This window comes from Dama dama, chromosome 5, assembly GCF_033118175.1.
Source record: "Dama dama isolate Ldn47 chromosome 5, ASM3311817v1, whole genome shotgun sequence".
NCBI lineage: Eukaryota > Metazoa > Chordata > Mammalia > Artiodactyla > Cervidae > Dama > Dama dama.
This window is the reverse complement of record NC_083685.1, coordinates 117,541,473-117,557,794: the sequence shown is the minus strand read 5'-3', so window position 1 is coordinate 117,557,794 and position 16,322 is coordinate 117,541,473. Positions and strand designations below refer to the sequence as shown.

Here is a 16,322-nt window from a genome sequence, read left to right as displayed (position 1 = left end):
GATTTGAATCTTAGCACCATCACAGGAAGAACAGCCAAGTATCTGAATCTCTCTGCCTTGATTTCTAAAACAGAGGCAAAAGTAGTATTTACATTATATCCGTTGTAGGGATTAAATGAGGTAATATGTAGTAAATGCTTAATAAATGTTAGCTATTCTCTGCCTACTGTCTAGGAAATCTTTCTCAATTTCTACCATGTCTTAGATATCTGTTTCCCCCCTAAAACCTTGAGGATATTTTTTTCATAGCAGTTAACTCATTGCTGAAGTTATCATTTTATCTTATTGCACTTGAAGATCATTCACTTGTTTACACATACACAGAGGGTTGTACCAGAATTACCTGGGAGGTATTTTTTTTAATACAGCACAGGGATCCAGTGGTTGTGTGTGTCTATGTGTAGGGGGGTGGCTTGGCAAGGATAGTTTGGAATAGCTCCCCAGGGGATTCACCCTTAGTTTGGAATAGCTCCTCAGGGGATTCACCCCTACTACTTCCTCTGGAACTGCTGTTGCTCTAGCAGCTTGAAAGGGCTGAAATGGACATCAACTGCATTGTCAAGTATTCTTTACCCACTTTGCAGTGGTGGAGAGGGGCCCTGGTGGAACAATTCCAGTGGTTTGTTCTCAGACTCGCAGGTAACCCACTTTTAGGGAGAAAGAGGAGAGGGATCTCTGAGAAGACAGCAGAGCAGCAGCAGCAACAGCAGGGTCAATCACTGAAGAATAAAGATACCAGGAAGTAGAGATGGGCAGAACTAATCAAAAAGGGTTGCACTATGAACAGGATCTGGGGTGCTTTGGTGCAAGACATGGTTGGGGATGAAAACATAAAACAGAATTTATATAATGAAAAAGTCTATCTTTGGTACTCCAAAGTGTACTGAGTAGCAACAGCATTGCTTGAGAGCTTGTTAGGAATGCAGACTCTTGATCCCTAGCCTAGAACCTAAGCTTACAGAATCATAGTCTGCATTTTAAACAAAAGCCCAGGTGTTTCTTATATTCCTTAGTGTTTGAGGAGCACTGGTCTGTATCATGGAGAGAAAATCACAGAACACCTGGCAAGGCTGAAGCACTTCTAAGTACCTCTGACATAGGGCTGATGTCTGAAAAGGTACTGGACTTCTGAAAAGGTACTGAACTTTTGAAAGTCGCTATAAATCTTGGAAAAAGACCTTATTTAACTCTAGGAGGCTTCTCGGAATGCAAAATTCCTTTGCCTAGAAACATCTCCTGTGGAGTAAAGTATTACTAGGCTTCCTTAATGGGAGGCAGAGGCACATTCAAAATATGCGATAAGAGCTCGGCGCTTGGCCAATTCAACCCTTCACACAGTGGATCGGGTCCAGAGCAGCCAAGTCCGTTGGCAGCTCTGGCTTTTAAAGTCAAGTTGGCAGCTGCTCTGCCGCAGAGAGCAGCTCGTTGTCTTTAATTCTAAAAACGTAGAAACGAGGACAAAACTATTTTCAGGGAGCGTGATCCGGTACCTCGGGGATTCGGCTGCACCGAGAAGAAATCAGCAACTACTCTTACACCGTACTCTTACCTCCTGACCCTCGACCTCTGACCAACCCCCCCCTCACCCGCCCCTTATTTCCGTGTGCAGCTTCCGCTCCCGCCCCTCCGGTGGAGGGCCGACCCAAGGGATGTGGGCGGGGCTTCGGGGCCCGGCGGTTAGGGGCGGTGCCTGTTGGGGGCGGGTCTCGCGAGGGGCGGGATTTGAGGAGGCATCCTCGCATTGGGCTACTAGGTATAGGCGGGGCTTAGTGCTGGGCTGGGTTAGGCGGGGCAGGGAGTTAGTTACCGCCTCTGGGTAACTGGACGCTGGCTGCCAAACCTCCGGAGGCCCGGGGAGGCAGCGGGCCCGTAGCAGATCCCGGATCCGGAATTTTCCGGGCAGGACCGGAATCAGGATCGGCCCTGCCCCAAAGTGGGTTTCTGAGGAACTCGCGAACTTGGATTAGGAAAGCCCGGAATCCGGATCAAGAAACCCCAGAACCCGGAATTTAGATCGGAAAGTCCCGGAGCACGGAGTCCGGAGCGAACTCAGCGCGGAGCCTGGAGTCCGGACCGAGACACCGCCGGACGGGACGGAGCGATGTCGGGCCGTGGCGCGGGCGGGTTCCCGCTGCCCCCGCTGAGCCCTGGCGGCGGCGCGGTTGCCGCGGCCCTGGGAGCGCCGCCTCCCCCAGCGGGACCCGGCATGCTGCCCGGACCGGCGCTCAGGGGGCCCGGGCCGGCTGGAGGCGTGGGGGGCCCCGGGGCCGCCGCCTTCCGCCCCATGGGCCCCGCGGGCCCGGCGGCGCAGTACCAGGTGAGGAGGGCGGATGGGCGGGCGGCGCCGCCAGTGAGGGCCCTGGGGCAGCCTCCTGAATAGGGGGCACAGAGGCTCTGCATGCGGATTTCACGGGGCATGGTGGGGGGCAAAGCCAGAGACCCTCGGGCTCGGCCAGGTGGTGGTGGAGGATTTGAGGGAGAAGGTAAGAGCGACTCGGGTGGAGGGTTTGAAGCATTTGGGAGCGTCTGGGGGTCTTCCTTGGAACAGGGATTCTGAGTAACTGAGAGATGGAGGCGTAGTCGAAGCTAGTGAGTTGTGGACGGGTGGAATGAGAAATCTAGTGTAGATTCTCGGGCAAGGGGTCCTGGGAAGTGATGAGAAAGTTTTGGGAAAGAACCCTCATTGAGAAAGCAGGGTTATCCTGCATTGGTCTTGGCCCTACTCCAAGTCTGCTCTGCGTTTTTTTTTTTCTCCCCCTAGTTGGGAACTGGCAGAGTTTTAGCGTGTCTGAGATGGCTCCCAGCTGCTAAGGAGGAGGAAGAAGGGCCTGGCTTCTCAGGGGCACAGAAGGCAGAGGATGGGGATTGCAGCCTGTGCAAGGGGAATCTGCTCCTGGGTCAGGCCCTGACACCTTCACACAGGGATGCCTTTGGGTTAGATCAGAGAGGGTGGTGGACAGGCCTGAGGAAGGAGGAAAGCCCAGCCCATTCTGGACAGACTTTCTGGCTTTCTGCTTGGTGTCATAGTGTCCAGGCATTGTTAGTCTGGAGGAACAGAGAGGCTCCACTGAGTACTGCTGGTCTGGGGCTGGAGGAGCCTGCAGAAAGTTGCTTCAAAGGGTTCTGTCTGACCCCTTCTGGGTCTGGCTTTGCAGAGGACTTCTCGGGTTGCAGCTTCAAAGGCTGTCGAGAGGCTGTGGGGTCACTGTGTGAGGAACTCAGCCTGACACTGGGGGTGGGGCTTACCAGTCCCCAAGTTCATTGTTTCTGGTTGCCCCAGAATGCTTGGGAATTGCCCTCATCCTTTTTCTCGCCCTCCTCTCCACTTTTAATTAGCCTTTAGGTTCTAAACGACATATCCCAATCTGTGTGCCCCAACACTTGACACTGATGTCTTGCTAATCTCTCAGGGCAGTTGGGAGATTCTCCTGTCTCCTCTCCCTCTCGCCCCCAGGTAGAGGTCCCCTAAGTGGGTCCTCATAGAGTAGGAGCCCTGGGTCCCCACTTTGTGAAGAGATGCTTCACTGGGACAGTGATTTTTCCTTCTTGCTCCTCATGTTCCCTCTTCTCTCTGAACCAAGGATCTGGGTATTGACAGAGACAGACCTGGTCCCCGAGACTCCAGCTGGGATTCATCTTTCCCATCTTGCTCTCACTCCGGGGGATTCATGGGCCCAGGGTGTCACTGAGGGATCCCTGTGTCTGTCATTCCAGCTCTTAGGTGAGATAGCTGAGGAGCCTCCCTGGGGGCCGTTGGTCCTCGGGAAGGCTCCAAGGACCAGATAGCCTCTCTAATTTCCTAAGCCTGGGGAAAGCCCTGAGAGGATGGATTCCAGAGTGATTTGGAGGGAGTGGCCTTGGACCGGTGGCAAGGCTAAGCTAACTGGCTGGGTACCCCAGGCTTCTAGGAGTGGGGACCCTGAGGAAGGCACTGAGCCTCTGCTTCCCTGGGCTTCCCCTCCAGCTTCTCATGGTCTCCTCCTCTTCCAGGGAATGGGGATGTGTGTACGTGTGGGGGGAGGGGTGCAGAAGTAAAGATAGATGTCGGGGGAGGGAGGACCCAGTTCACTTCTGCTGACTTCAAGGAGGATCCTGTGTGGCCTCTTTCCAAGTCCAGTTATGTGACTTCTGGGAGAAGGGACTTGAGATCTGAGGAGCAGATGGTGTGTCTCTTGCTGGGCCGTGTGAGGTGAGCTGGAGGAGCGAGGCTCTGAAGCCCACTTGGGGCAAATAGGGGAGCTTACTGATGGAAGGGAAGTGATGACCCCACCTCCTTACAGAGTGTTTCAAGCTGTGGGTCACGGTCTACTAAGGAGCTTAAAGAAAACATAAAAAAAAAAAAAAAAAAAAAAAAAACACAACACCCCCCCCCCCTCGGCCCCCCGCAAAGAACACAGATTGCTGGGTTCATGCCAGAGAGTTGAAGATATTTTCTATGTCTGCAGAGGTAGGTTCTCTTCTCCTTGGTCCTTAGGCCCAGCCTTCAGAGGCACCAGGGGCCAGACTGGAGGCGGCAGCATCAGCCTGGCCTCCCACCCTTGCTGTCCTGGGTGGTGGAGCCAGAGTCCGGTTGAGGACATGGGCTGTGCTGGGCTGAGGGAGAGGAGGTTACTGCTCACTTCTGAGGCTCAGGGCGTGGAGCCAGGCCTCCCTAGCCCTGCTGCAGGAAAGGGGTCAGGGAGCCTAAGAGATCAGGGCTCTGTTCTTTTTTTTTTTTAACTCTTGGGTTGTTTTTTAGAAGAGGAGGAATTACTGGTGCTTCAGAGCCCAGGTGTGGAGCTTGGCCAGGCTGAGCTGGGACTGCAGGACCTGTAAGCCTCCTTTCCCCGGGCCCCTTCCCCCCTTGGGAGAAGCCTGGGGCCCTGGGCGAGCCAGGGGGGCCTCGCAGGCCTCCTGCAGGCCCGGTGTGTGCCGCCTGGTTTGGGGACTTCCGGTTCCGGGAGCACCTGCCTAGGCGGGCTGCGTGGTGCTCAGGACCTCCCACTCTGCAGGCGCCCTGCCTCAGCCGTTCCACCCCCTCAGCTCAGGCGCTGGCGGGAAACACTCGAGTCTAGGGTGCGAGGGGGCCGGGCTCTCAGCTGTGGCCACCCTGAGTTTTTTTTCCTAGCATCTCTAGCTGTGTAGCTATGGCTCATTAAGGCAGAGAAGCAGGCTGTCTTTGCCTCTCAGCAGCTCAGAGGAGCCTCCTCCTCATGAGGAGACTTGTGGCAGGACTCCAGAGGTCCCATACAGAGCCCCCAACATTGAACCCTATCCTCCCAAATGCTTCCTTCCCACCCCACTCCTTTTCCCCTCTCCCTGTCTTTGGGTTGTGTTTCTTATGTTTTTCTCTGTGTCTGCCTCTGGTCAAGAATCTGACCCTCCTTGGTGAGAACGTGGGACGAGTGCTGGATGAAGAGTTGGAGTAGTAATCTCATCTCATCTCTGTGAAGCTGGCGGGGAAGGGGGTTGGGGGGGGCGGGGGTCCTTTGATTTGGTGTGAATCCCCACCCAGCCTGGCTTGGTTGGCTGGTTGTGCTGGTTGCATAATCTGGGCCCTGGGGCCAGCCCTGTGAAGCTGCCAGGGACAGTGTGTGCGAGGCAGAGCTGCCAAACAGGCCTTGCAGGCAGCAGCAGCCACGAGGAAGGGGGCGGGGGCTCCTTCCCAGTGGGCTCCACAGTAATGTTGGGGAGCCGGACCTCGGTGGGAAATCCCTTCTGCAGGTTTTGAAAGAAGCCACCGCCCACCCAGCTTCCTCTACTGATCCTAAGACTTTGATCCTTGCAGCCCAGGCTAATCTGCTCTCCATTCTTCAGCTTGGCATTGCCAAGCCAGCCCCAGCCACCAGGTGGTGCGCGGACCGCAGGCAGAGGCCAGGTGCCAGCTGCTCTCCCTTCCGCAGACCACTGGGGAGCCACAGCTTCCCCTTGGGGTCTCCAGGCTTAGGGGTTGGGGGCTGGGCAGCAGGGAGGTGAGAGAAGGGTCCAGTTGTGGGTGGTGAGTAGGGGCCATATGGCGACCAGATGGTCTGTGTACTCCGCCTGAGGCCGCCCCCACCCGTCGGGACAGGCTCCAAGCCATCCTGCTGCAGCTTGCTCACCTGGGGTGCCACTGCCGATGCGCCTGCCAGCCCGTTGGACTGGATGAAGAGTTCCCTGCTCAGTCACACCATCAGGCCGGCGACTGGGGACGGGCACTGGGGCTGTGCCCCGTCAGCCTACCCGCATCACATGCACAGCCCGCCGCCTGGCTACGACACTGCCCCCAGCTTCTGCCTCAAGCTGGGGCGGGAGGATGGAGTGCTCGGTGGGACCGTCTGAGATCCTGGAGGCGGGCTGGTCCAGGGAGCCGGGCAGAGTGTTGCTGGGGCCAGGAGGTGGTTGCAAGTGGCAATGGGCCCTGCCAAACTCCCCCAGGCCCTTCTCCTCCCTACAGGCAGGGTTCTCCTCCCACCCCCTGGGCTCTGCGGGCCTCATTTGCTGGCACGGCTGCCAGGGCGGTTGAGGGGGCGGGGCAGGTGTGGTTTACACTTCTGCTCTCAGGCGCCTGCTCCCCTTTGTTCCTGGCACTCCTGCCCGAGCTCGGCAGGGCCGTGTGCTGCTCAGGACTGGGCCCGGCCCGAGGAGAGGGATGGAAGGAATGGGTTACGGGCCCCGTTGGGCCCCACCCCTGACCTATGCACCCCCGTCGGCTCACTTCCCCCAGCGGCCTGGCATGTCCCCAGGGAGCCGGATGCCCATGGCTGGCTTGCAGGTGGGACCCCCTGCCGGCTCCCCCTTTGGCACAGCTGCTCCACTTCGACCTGGCATGCCACCCACCATGATGGACCCATTCCGAAAACGCCTGCTTGTGCCTCAGGCCCAGCCTCCGATGCCTGCCCAGCGCCGGGGGTAAGACCATCCTGTTTCTTCCACCCCGTCTAACGTAGCTCTGGCAGTAACAGAGGGTCTCCTTGTGCCCTAGGGCTGCAATGACTGAGGAAGACTCCTGGTTTTCTTGGGAAGGTCCTGGGCACTGGAGAGGTGGGCGGAGGGGGAGGTCCTTTGGACCATTGACCTCTTTGTTGGGTTTCTGTCCTCTCAGGTTAAAGAGGAGGAAGATGGCAGATAAAGTTCTACCTCAGCGAGTGAGTATGTGGAGAGGGCCTAGGAGGCCCACCCAGGGGCTGGTTGGCTGAGGGTGGACTCAGCCTCCCCTCACCCTGGGGCGAGGGAGGAAGCGAGGAAGGAGCCAGAGCTGCAGCCGAAATGAGCTGATGGATCCCTGCTCCCTCCCCACCTCCAGATTCGGGAGCTTGTCCCAGAGTCTCAGGCGTACATGGACCTCTTGGCTTTTGAACGGAAGCTGGACCAGACCATTGCTCGAAAGCGGATGGAGATCCAGGAGGCCATCAAAAAGCCTCTGACGGTGTGTGCAGCCTCAGCCACTCCTGGGCCTCGCCAAGCTTCTCTGCCTCTCCCTGGCCTTGTTTTCCAGGGGCCAAGTGAGGGTCTGATGGGCTAGAGCAGGATGTTTCACACTGTAGGATACAGCCCATTTAGCATGAATTCACTTTAATGTGGTGGAGCTAGCCTGTTTTTAATGGAACATTAGGGTTGTAGAAATGATAATTCTTCACAGTAGCAAAGGAATTATGACATTTTTGTTTCATATATTTGCATATATGTGCAGATCTTGGATCATGATTTATAACATTAATATTGTACATCATGGTCAGAAGTGTGAAAGGCAAAGCTGGAGGGTAGATAAGGATAGTTGCTGTCTTCTTCCCCTTCCCTAGAGAAGCTTTATCTAGAGAACAGTTCCTTGAATGGTGGAGGCTTTGCAGGAGATTATGTTCTGTGGCCATGATAGGTGTTTGAGTTTCACTTAAACTATGAGCCAGCGACTTCTGATAGCACCCTCTGTGTATCTCTGTCACACCACCGATCCCCCTGTATTGGACCTGTTGGTACTGCATCTGTTTTCCCATAAAATTGTGAGTCCCTTGAAGGTCGGGGATGAGATTTCCTCGCCTGGTTCCCAGGGCCTCATTAGGGGCCTGGCCTACAGCGCTCTGTATGGGTGTGAAATGAGTTCAGATGGGAAGATTGGGTAGCAGCTGGTCCCTGTCTAGTTAACCTGCTGTCTTTTTTTAGCAAAAACGAAAGCTGCGGATCTATATTTCCAATACATTCAGTCCCAGCAAGGCAGAAGGTGACAGTGCAGGAACCACAGGGACCCCCGGAGGAACCCCCGCAGGGGACAAGGTGGCTTCCTGGGAACTCCGAGTAGAGGGAAAACTGCTGGACGATGTGAGTTGGGGAAGGAGGTGTCTGGAGGGGCGGTGGTCTGTGTGGGTTTCAGACTTGGGCCAGACACTTGGGCACTTCCGGGGTCATCCTGCCAGAGGGAGAGGGCACAGCTCCCAGTCCAGAGGTGGGAGGTTTGTGTGGTTGTTACCGCGCTTTTCCTGCAGATGGCAGTAGAGTGTCCTGAGGAAGGGGTGCCCTTGCTAATTCAGGTCCTTTACTGGCTGACAGCGGGGCTGCCTAGGGCTCCTGTCTGTGCCTCAGGTCTCACTTTTTCCCGCTTCTTTCAGGGCCTGAGAATCCTCAGTACCTGAGCTCTAGGACTGAAACAGTATTCCTGTTCGGGGCTTAGTATGTGGCTTAGGCTTGAGCCTTCATTGGCACCTCTGTCTCACCCTTTACATCCCCAGCCTAGCAAACAGAAGAGGAAGTTTTCTTCCTTCTTTAAGAGCCTCGTCATTGAGCTGGACAAGGAACTGTATGGGCCTGACAACCACCTGGTGGAGGTGAGTGGGGGCCTGGGGCTCGGGAGCAGAGGGTGACGTGCCAGGCGGGCAGAGAAGTGGCCTCAGTCCCCGTGCAGGGCTGGGTGCGTACGTTCTCGCCCACCCCTTTGGTGATGAGCTTGACTCCCCTTCCTCCTCCTGCCAGTGGCACCGGATGCCCACCACCCAGGAGACAGACGGCTTCCAGGTGAAACGGCCCGGAGACCTGAACGTCAAGTGCACCCTCCTGCTCATGCTGGATCATCAGGTGACAAGTGCCCTGGGGCCACGTCTGGGGTCACGGGGACTCTCGTCTGGGGCTGGGGGCAGGTGCCTATTGTAAACCCTTCCTGTCCCTGCCTCAGTCTGCTTTGGTTTGTTTTTCCCTCCTCTGACTCCCGTCTGTCTATCCCAGCCCCCCCAGTACAAGCTGGACCCCCGCCTGGCGAGGCTGCTGGGGGTGCACACTCAGACGAGGGCCGCCATCATGCAGGCCCTGTGGCTGTACATCAAACACAACCAGCTGCAGGACGGCCACGAGCGCGAGTACATCAACTGCAACCGCTACTTCCGCCAGGTCAGCGGGGACACCGCCCCTCATCTCCGGGCCCCTGCCCTGCCTGCAGCTCCACAGCCCCACCGAGGCTAGTCCTCTGCCATGTTCTCCACACTGCCCCGGGGCGGTTCACTCCCCCATGTGCCCGCCAGGGCGTCACCAACCCTCTGGCGCCCTCCCCAGATCTTCAGCTGCGGCCGACTCCGTTTCTCTGAGATTCCCATGAAGCTGGCGGGGTTGCTGCAGCATCCAGACCCCATTGTCATCAACCACGTCATCAGGTAAACGGGAAGAGGGGGAGGAAGGTTGCTCTCAGGACAGTTTACCTTTGACTTGAATTAAAGCCAAAGCGAAGCAGCACGTTGGTTTCTCGCTTCCTGGGTGTGTGTGGTTTGGCCTGGGCGGGAGGGAGGGAAGCAGCTCCCTCTCCCGTGTGCCCTGTAGCGTGGACCCGAATGACCAGAAGAAGACAGCCTGTTACGACATTGACGTGGAGGTGGATGACCCACTCAAGGCCCAGATGAGCAATTTTCTGGCCTCTACCACCAATCAGCAGGAGATCGCCTCCCTTGATGTCAAGGTCGGCCCTCAAGCTCCCCAGCCTCCTCTGGGCCCCCAGTGAGCGGGGCAGGTGTCGGGCATTTCCATTTATATAGCACCTTGGGATGGGAGCTGAGGCCTTTAGGGTTGGGGCTGCAAGACCTTGTAGGGGTGGGAGCCAACCTGACACGTACGCCTTTGCCCAGATCCACGAGACCATCGAGTCCATCAACCAGCTGAAGACCCAGAGGGATTTCATGCTCAGTTTTAGCACTGACCCCCAGGACTTCATCCAGGAGTGGCTCCGTTCCCAGCGCCGGGACCTCAAGGTGTGCCCCTTTTTCCTGAGGGTGATCCCACGTTAAGCTCTGGGGGTTCTGTCCCCAGTACTGTCCTTCCCGCTCAGAGGTGGGAATTGCATTCAGCTCTCCCCCGGGTGCTCTACAGATCATCACTGATGTGATTGGGAACCCGGAGGAGGAGAGGCGAGCAGCTTTCTACCACCAGCCCTGGGCCCAGGAAGCAGTGGGGAGGCACATCTTTGCCAAGGTGAGGCGGCTCTGCCCTGGCTGAACTGGAGGGCACACTGGAGGGGTAGGGTGGGCAGCCAGGCCTGAGCCGCTGGTCTGTCCCTCCTCCAGGTGCAGCAGCGAAGGCAGGAACTGGAACAGGTGCTGGGAATCCGCCTGACCTAACTGCTCAGGGACCCCTTCCTTTCTTCCCAGCCTGGAGCCACGCCCTCCTCAGCCTGGAAGGGGACCACCCTCTGGGGCGCAGACACGTAGGATAATGAGGGGGTGAGGGGCATCTCCAGTCACCCTCAGCTCCCCGGCTTTAGTTTCTTAAGTGTAGTGATAGGATTCCTTGTTGCTTGGTCCTCAAAGCCTTATTACTTACACGTTGGCTTTAACTGGGTTCACAAGAGAGGCCTCCTCTGCCCCCTGCAGGCAGGCCCGAGAAGGACCTGGAGGCTCTGCTTTGACATTGTAACCAAGACCTTTTGGAACCAAAGGCCCTGGCTTTGCTTGTTTACAGACCCCCTTGGGGTGAGTGTCCATGTTGGCCCCAGGGAGCTGGGCGAGGAAGAGGGGCATGGCTCCCTCTCTTCCCAACCTTTCCAAACCAAAGTTCTTTGCCATTCCTACCAGCCCAGCCTTGCTGCTGGTAATTTCCTTTCCTTCGGGTTATTTGCACTATTTGTGGAGCAGGATTTTCTATGCGGGAGCCACTTTTTTTATGGGGGTGCGTTGGGGGTTCTCAGGGAGCCCTACTTGGGGGTCCCTCCTTACTTTCTTTTCTCAATCTATGCAAGCGGCTCTGGCCGCCATCATCTCCTGCAATGCCAGAGGGCTGCCACCCTGGTTCTTGGGCCCAGGGTAATGCCTCCTAGGGAGAGGGCACCCTAATTGGTGTGGCCCGAGGCGTGGGTGTGTGTGTGCTCGGTGGAGGGCAGTGGGAGATGGGGAGGACTGTTGTTGCCCTTTGGAGCCTGGTGAGGAGGGTGGGCCGAGGGTTTGGCAAATGCCACTTCTGGCAGGTTTGGAAATTTCCAAATAAATCTTTGTTTATTGGTGGTACCCAGACCTGGTGATTGAACAGTGTGGCCACTGATTAACAGACTCAAGTCCTCAAGGTCCTGACCGGCAGAGCTTTATTTAAGGGATCCACACAAAGGACGTCCGCCTCACTTCCATAGTTTCTTGATAGACATGTTTTTCTCACTGTCCTTTTGCATGACCTGGGAGAGTAAGCATTTGAGTTAGAGACCCAGTGAACACGTGCCCAACCCCACTGTTCCAGAGCCACCACCAGCAGAGGCTGAAAGATGTGGCCCTGTACCTTAGCTACTGCCATCTCAAAGTCCTCCTGCGTGACGTGGACTCGGCGCTCCCGCAGCGCATACATGCCAGCCTCGGTACACACGCCCTGAGCAGGGAGAGAAGGCGGAGCTGCCGCTGTGCCCTGAGCCCAGTGCTTCCTGCCTCTGCCCCCTATCCCTTGGGCACTCCTGTTACCTTCACTTCAGCCCCTGACGCTCCTGGCATGAGCTCAGCAATTTTTCTCAGGTTGATCCCCCGGGTCAGGTTCATTTTCCGAGAATGGATCTTCAAAATGTCCAGCCGGGCCTAGCGATGGGAGAGGAAAAGCCTGAGCCCAGGGCCTACCCCCACAGCCGGGGCTGCTGCCAGTGCTGCTGATTACAAACCTCCTCGTTGGGGGGTGGGAATTCAATTTTTCTGTCTATGCGCCCTGGGCGGAGCAGCGCCGAGTCTAGGATGTCAATCCTATTAGTTGCCATGATAACCTGAGTAGACAAAGCAGGTGGCGTCAACTGAGCCCTTCCTAAGGCAGGCTGCCCCTCACCCAGGGCCTTCCCTGGGTCCTCGCCCCAGCCGACCCCACCTCACCTTGATATTCTTGGTGGCCTCAAAGCCATCCAGCTGGTTGAGCAGCTCCAGCATAGTGCGCTGGACCTCACTGTCCCCTCCAGAGCCCCCCTCCAGCCTCGAGGAGCCAATGGAGTCAATTTCATCCATGAAGATGATAGACGGAGCGTGTTCACGGGCCATGACAAACAGCTCCCTCACCATCCGCGCCCCTGTGCAGAGACCAAGCGGGTGTCAACGAGCAAACGAGCTCCGCCCCCTCCCCTCCTTAGATTTTGTTTCTGACCACAGTTACCTTCCCCGATGAATTTCTGTACCAATTCAGAGCCAGAGACACGAATGAAGGTGCAGTCTGTATGATGCGCCACGGCCCGGGCCAGCAGCGTCTTCCCTGTGCCCGGGGGTCCATACAGCAGTACCCCCTAGAGAGCAACGGTGGGGCTCAGGGAAGGAAGCTGGCCCCCATGTTTTATTCAAGGAACATTAAGTGTTTGCACAGTGCTAGATCCCACATTAGATACTAGAGCTAAAAAAGTGAATGTCACGAAGTCCCTTATGGAGCTTACACCCAAACCATTCGACGGCCTGGGAGCATCTCTCCCCCAGCCCCGGGGTGAGCAGGACCAGTGGAAGCAAGCTCAGTCTACCCGGCTGGGGCAGTGTACAGTGGCAGCATGGCCCTCGCCCAGAAGCCCGCTCACCTTGGGCTGCGCGATGCCCAGCGCTTCAAACAGCTCAGGGTGCTTCACAGGCAGCTCAATCACTTCTTTGATCTCCTTGATCTGCTTGTCCAGTCCACCAATCATCTCGTAAGTTGAGTCTGGCACCTTCTCCACCATCATCAGCGACACCAGCGGGTCCACCTTGTTGGGCAGGATCTTGTGCAGAGTGTAGCTATCGTTTCTGAGGGCCACCCGGCAATTGGGTGTCACCTGGGCAAGGGACAGAGATTCAGGAAGTGGTGGTGTGGTGAGAGCCGACCCCACCTCCCACCTCCCGGGCTGCACTCACGTCATTGATGTCGATGTTCTTGTCCACGTCGACGACAAACTTGCCCTCAGGATGTACCTACAGAAACAAGGGTGCGTGACCGTCCCCGACAGTTACCAAACCACCAACCTCACCCAGAAGACCCATGAGTCTTACACTAAGGTGAGAACAACGTCCTCACGGCGCACAAAGGTACGGGAATGCAGAGGCAGGTGGGGCTGGTGCCGGGTCCTGCTGTCTTTACCTTGACTAGCACTTTCTTCTTATCCATGGCCCGGACTACTTCCCCCACGTAGGAGCCCTGTTCCTGCAGCAGCTGTAGCTCCTCCCGCAGCAGGCGAACTAGGTGGGAAGCAGACACCATCAGTCCGATTTTGATGTCCCTCCCCCGTGACTCGGTTAAACATGCATGAACTAAACACCATTTTAAAGTTTTGAAGGGAAGGACTCAAAAAGAAACTCAAGAATTCACATCTTTAAGGAGATTACAATGAAACTCAGGAGAGAGGTGCATGTGAACAGAGCATCACCTTGGATTGGGAAAAGCAATGGGCACTTAGGTGAAGGCTCGCTTCTTCAAGGAGACTGAACACTCAGACCTCACACCAGTTGCCTCCATGCAGCCCTCCCATCTTTCCCTCCTCACCTTTTGCATTAAGCTCATTCCTCTGTGCCTGTAGCCTCCGGAGATTTTGGCTCTTATCATTCACAATCAGCTATTGGAGAACAAGAAGCAAAGGGTGGAAAACAGGAGGAGGTTAAAATCTTGGCAGAGATCCTCACAGGCTGATATGAGCTGAGTGAGGAAAGCACAGGGCACCTACATCCCCCATTCAGATTCTCCAATATGACTTTAACCTTTACCTGCCCTCCAAGAGTGCCTCTGGAGTGGAGGACAACCACGGGGGGCGGGGTGGGGGGTGGGGGAGCTGCTTGTCTGATACTGGTCTAGGAATAACAAACCCTAATGGAGACAAGGTAACAGCTGATCCACATAGTTTCTCAGAGTGGAACTTGGGTATTGAGGGAAGATTTCTGAGTCAGAATCCTAAGTTCCAACTATTGCTGGCAATCATCAGCTGAGTAAAGCCAATAAAAACCATGAGAAAGGTCTAGATCTGTTACCAAACTTCAAGTGGGTATAGCACCCCTATCCTGGCTCTTTTCAGGATTAACATGAGGAACAAATGAGAGCATATATTGTTGTTCAGTCACTAACTCGCGTCTGACTCTTTGTGACCCCATGGACTGTAGCACACCAGACTTTGCTGTCCTTCACTGTCTCCTGGAGTTTGCTCAAATTCGTGTCGACTGAGTCAGTGATGCCATCCAACCATCTCATCCTCTGTCACCTCCTTGTCCTCTTGCCCTCAGTCTCCCAGCATCAGGGTCTTTTCCAATGAGTTGACTCTTCACATCGGGTCACCAAAGTATTAAAGCTTCAGCATCAGTCCTTCCAATGAATATTCAGGGTTGATTTCCTTTAGGATGGACTGGTTTGATCTCCCTGCTGTCCAAGGGACTCTCAAGAGTTTTCCCCAGCACCACAATTCAAAAGCATCGATTCTTCAGTGCTCAGCTTTATGGTTCAACTCTCACATCTGTACATGACTACTGGAAAAACTACAGCTTTGACTATATGGACCTTTGTCACACAGATAAAGCATTTCAAAAATGACAAACCAGATATGATACCCATGAATGTACCTGAAGTTCAGAATTTTCCCTTGTGGCGCATCTCCATGCAATGTACGTTATTTTCCTTATTTCCGTGGTCCTTGCTGCTTCTCTAGGCTAGAGCACTGGGCGGTCAGTTCCTCTTCACTCAGTCCCATGGAATCAGCATTTCCCAGACTCCTCAATTCTGTCTTCTCTCACTCTGCCCCAACCTTCTCTGATAAATGTCATTTCCTGACCCTATGTCTTCTCTTTACAAGAAACTGTCTCATTCAGGCTTCTAAAAGGAATGACTTTTGGCTGGGGGGTACTTTTATGTTAAAATTTGACTCTTGAAGATGTGTAAGAAACTGTGAATATTAATTATCTTCAAAAAGGTGGGATTTGAGGGGAACACGAGACACTTAATTTCATATACTTTATACTATTAACTTGTTATCAATACTACTTTTTCCATTGCGCCCCCAGTGGAATTACATGGATTTGTAGAGATCCGCTCATCTCCCTTCTAGCTCCCTCTGGACCTTTGAAGTCCGTTCTCACCTGGAGTTCTTCAATCTTGGACAGATAATATTGGCGGAGTCCACTGCCTGCCTTCCCCTCTTCCAGCTCCATCTGAGGACACAGTGTAATTATTAACCAAAAAGCTAAACATCCAAGGGATAAAGCTACTTCCACGTTGATTTCGGAGATTTAAGATTTGTGTTCTGATCCCTCACTCCATCTCTTCACAACCATTTCCTTAAGACTTAAACTAAAACAGCATGAGAACGCTGCCTACCTCTTAAGACTTTCAGGAGGAGGATCAAGAAACAGCGCACCCGGGAACGCTACGCAATCCCGAGATGTTATTTGTATAGGAGCAGCCAGGAGGAAGCACGGGCCCCCCGACTCCCGCAAGGGTGGGTTCCCGCTCCCACTGCTCTCACCGCTCCTCACTAAATCGGCTTGCACCCGGTCTTCCACTCCCGGCCCTGCCGTGACCCGCCGCGGGCGGCGCTGACACAGCAGATCCGGTCCCAGGCAGGGCCCCGTCTAGACTGGCCCACCCACCCCGGACTCCCCCCACCCGCTGGCCCCGGCCGGCTGCCCACCCCGGATCGCACCTGCTTCGCATCCAGCCCTGGTCCCCGCCCGGCCGCCGCCGCCATACCTGCTCTGGTCCGTCAAGCGCCATCTTCCCTCTTCCGCGGAGACCGCCGGCATCAGAGCTGCTTTGGCGCGCAGGCGCAACGCCGGAGCTTGAGGGGGTGGGGGTGGGGGGCAAAGACTCGGGCAGAGAACAGTTCCGGGTCAATGGGCGGGATGTGAGAACGGACGGTAACAAATAACAAGGGCCATAAAGGGGTACGCGAGGTCAGGATCTTTGGTGTAAAAGGCACAGAACTCCTAAAGTTACTCTCTAGAAATTCTGTT

At 55.5% G+C, this 16,322-nt stretch overlaps 2 protein-coding genes across 3 annotated transcripts; one reads left to right on the top strand and one right to left on the bottom strand.

Annotated features, from left to right (window-relative positions):
- The first annotated feature begins 2,216 nt into the window (after positions 1-2,216).
- On the top strand, positions 2,217-11,435 carry SMARCD2 (SWI/SNF related, matrix associated, actin dependent regulator of chromatin, subfamily d, member 2). 2 transcript variants are annotated; one of them, XM_061144372.1, is made up of 13 exons: positions 2,217-2,317; positions 6,686-6,870; positions 7,064-7,106; positions 7,265-7,387; positions 8,119-8,274; positions 8,682-8,777; positions 8,923-9,024; positions 9,172-9,333; positions 9,496-9,593; positions 9,757-9,892; positions 10,059-10,181; positions 10,300-10,401; positions 10,494-11,435. In XM_061144372.1, exons 1-13 carry the CDS (start codon positions 2,285-2,287, stop codon positions 10,545-10,547), a joined length of 1,413 nt encoding a protein of 470 aa, XP_061000355.1. In that variant the 5' UTR covers positions 2,217-2,284; the 3' UTR covers positions 10,548-11,435. The 2 variants fall into 2 exon arrangements, with proteins under 2 accessions (XP_061000355.1, XP_061000356.1); XM_061144373.1 differs by lacking the exon at positions 2,217-2,317 and having other exon boundaries at positions 5,460-6,870.
- A 51-nt stretch (positions 11,436-11,486) lies between these two features.
- PSMC5 (proteasome 26S subunit, ATPase 5) lies at positions 11,487-16,220 on the bottom strand. Its single transcript, XM_061144375.1, has 12 exons — positions 16,060-16,220; positions 15,450-15,521; positions 13,876-13,945; positions 13,474-13,571; positions 13,251-13,307; positions 12,941-13,171; positions 12,535-12,661; positions 12,261-12,451; positions 12,059-12,157; positions 11,868-11,978; positions 11,692-11,778; positions 11,487-11,590 (listed from the first exon to the last, which is right to left on the bottom strand). The coding sequence occupies exons 1-12, from the start codon at positions 16,081-16,083 to the stop codon at positions 11,537-11,539; spliced, it is 1,221 nt and encodes a 406-aa protein (XP_061000358.1). The 5' UTR covers positions 16,084-16,220; the 3' UTR covers positions 11,487-11,536.
- Positions 16,221-16,322: the final 102 nt, after the last annotated feature.

Excerpts from the sequence above, each read along its gene's own strand:
- SMARCD2 (XM_061144373.1), top strand. The coding sequence starts at position 6,611 with ATGGAAGGAATGGGTTACGGGCCCCGTTGGGCCCCACCCCTGACCTAT. Across the intron at positions 8,778-8,922 it reads CTGACAACCACCTGGTGGAG|TGGCACCGGATGCCCACCAC; the intron begins GTGAGTGGGGGC and ends TCCTCCTGCCAG. Across the intron at positions 9,025-9,171 it reads TGCTCATGCTGGATCATCAG|CCCCCCCAGTACAAGCTGGA; the intron begins GTGACAAGTGCC and ends TGTCTATCCCAG.
- PSMC5 (XM_061144375.1), bottom strand. The coding sequence starts at position 16,083 with ATGGCGCTTGACGGACCAGAGCAG. Across the intron at positions 13,946-15,449 it reads CCAAGATTGAAGAACTCCAG|CTGATTGTGAATGATAAGAG; the intron begins GTGAGAACGGAC and ends GTTCTCCAATAG. Across the intron at positions 12,158-12,260 it reads AGGCCACCAAGAATATCAAG|GTTATCATGGCAACTAATAG; the intron begins GTGAGGTGGGGT and ends TTGTCTACTCAG.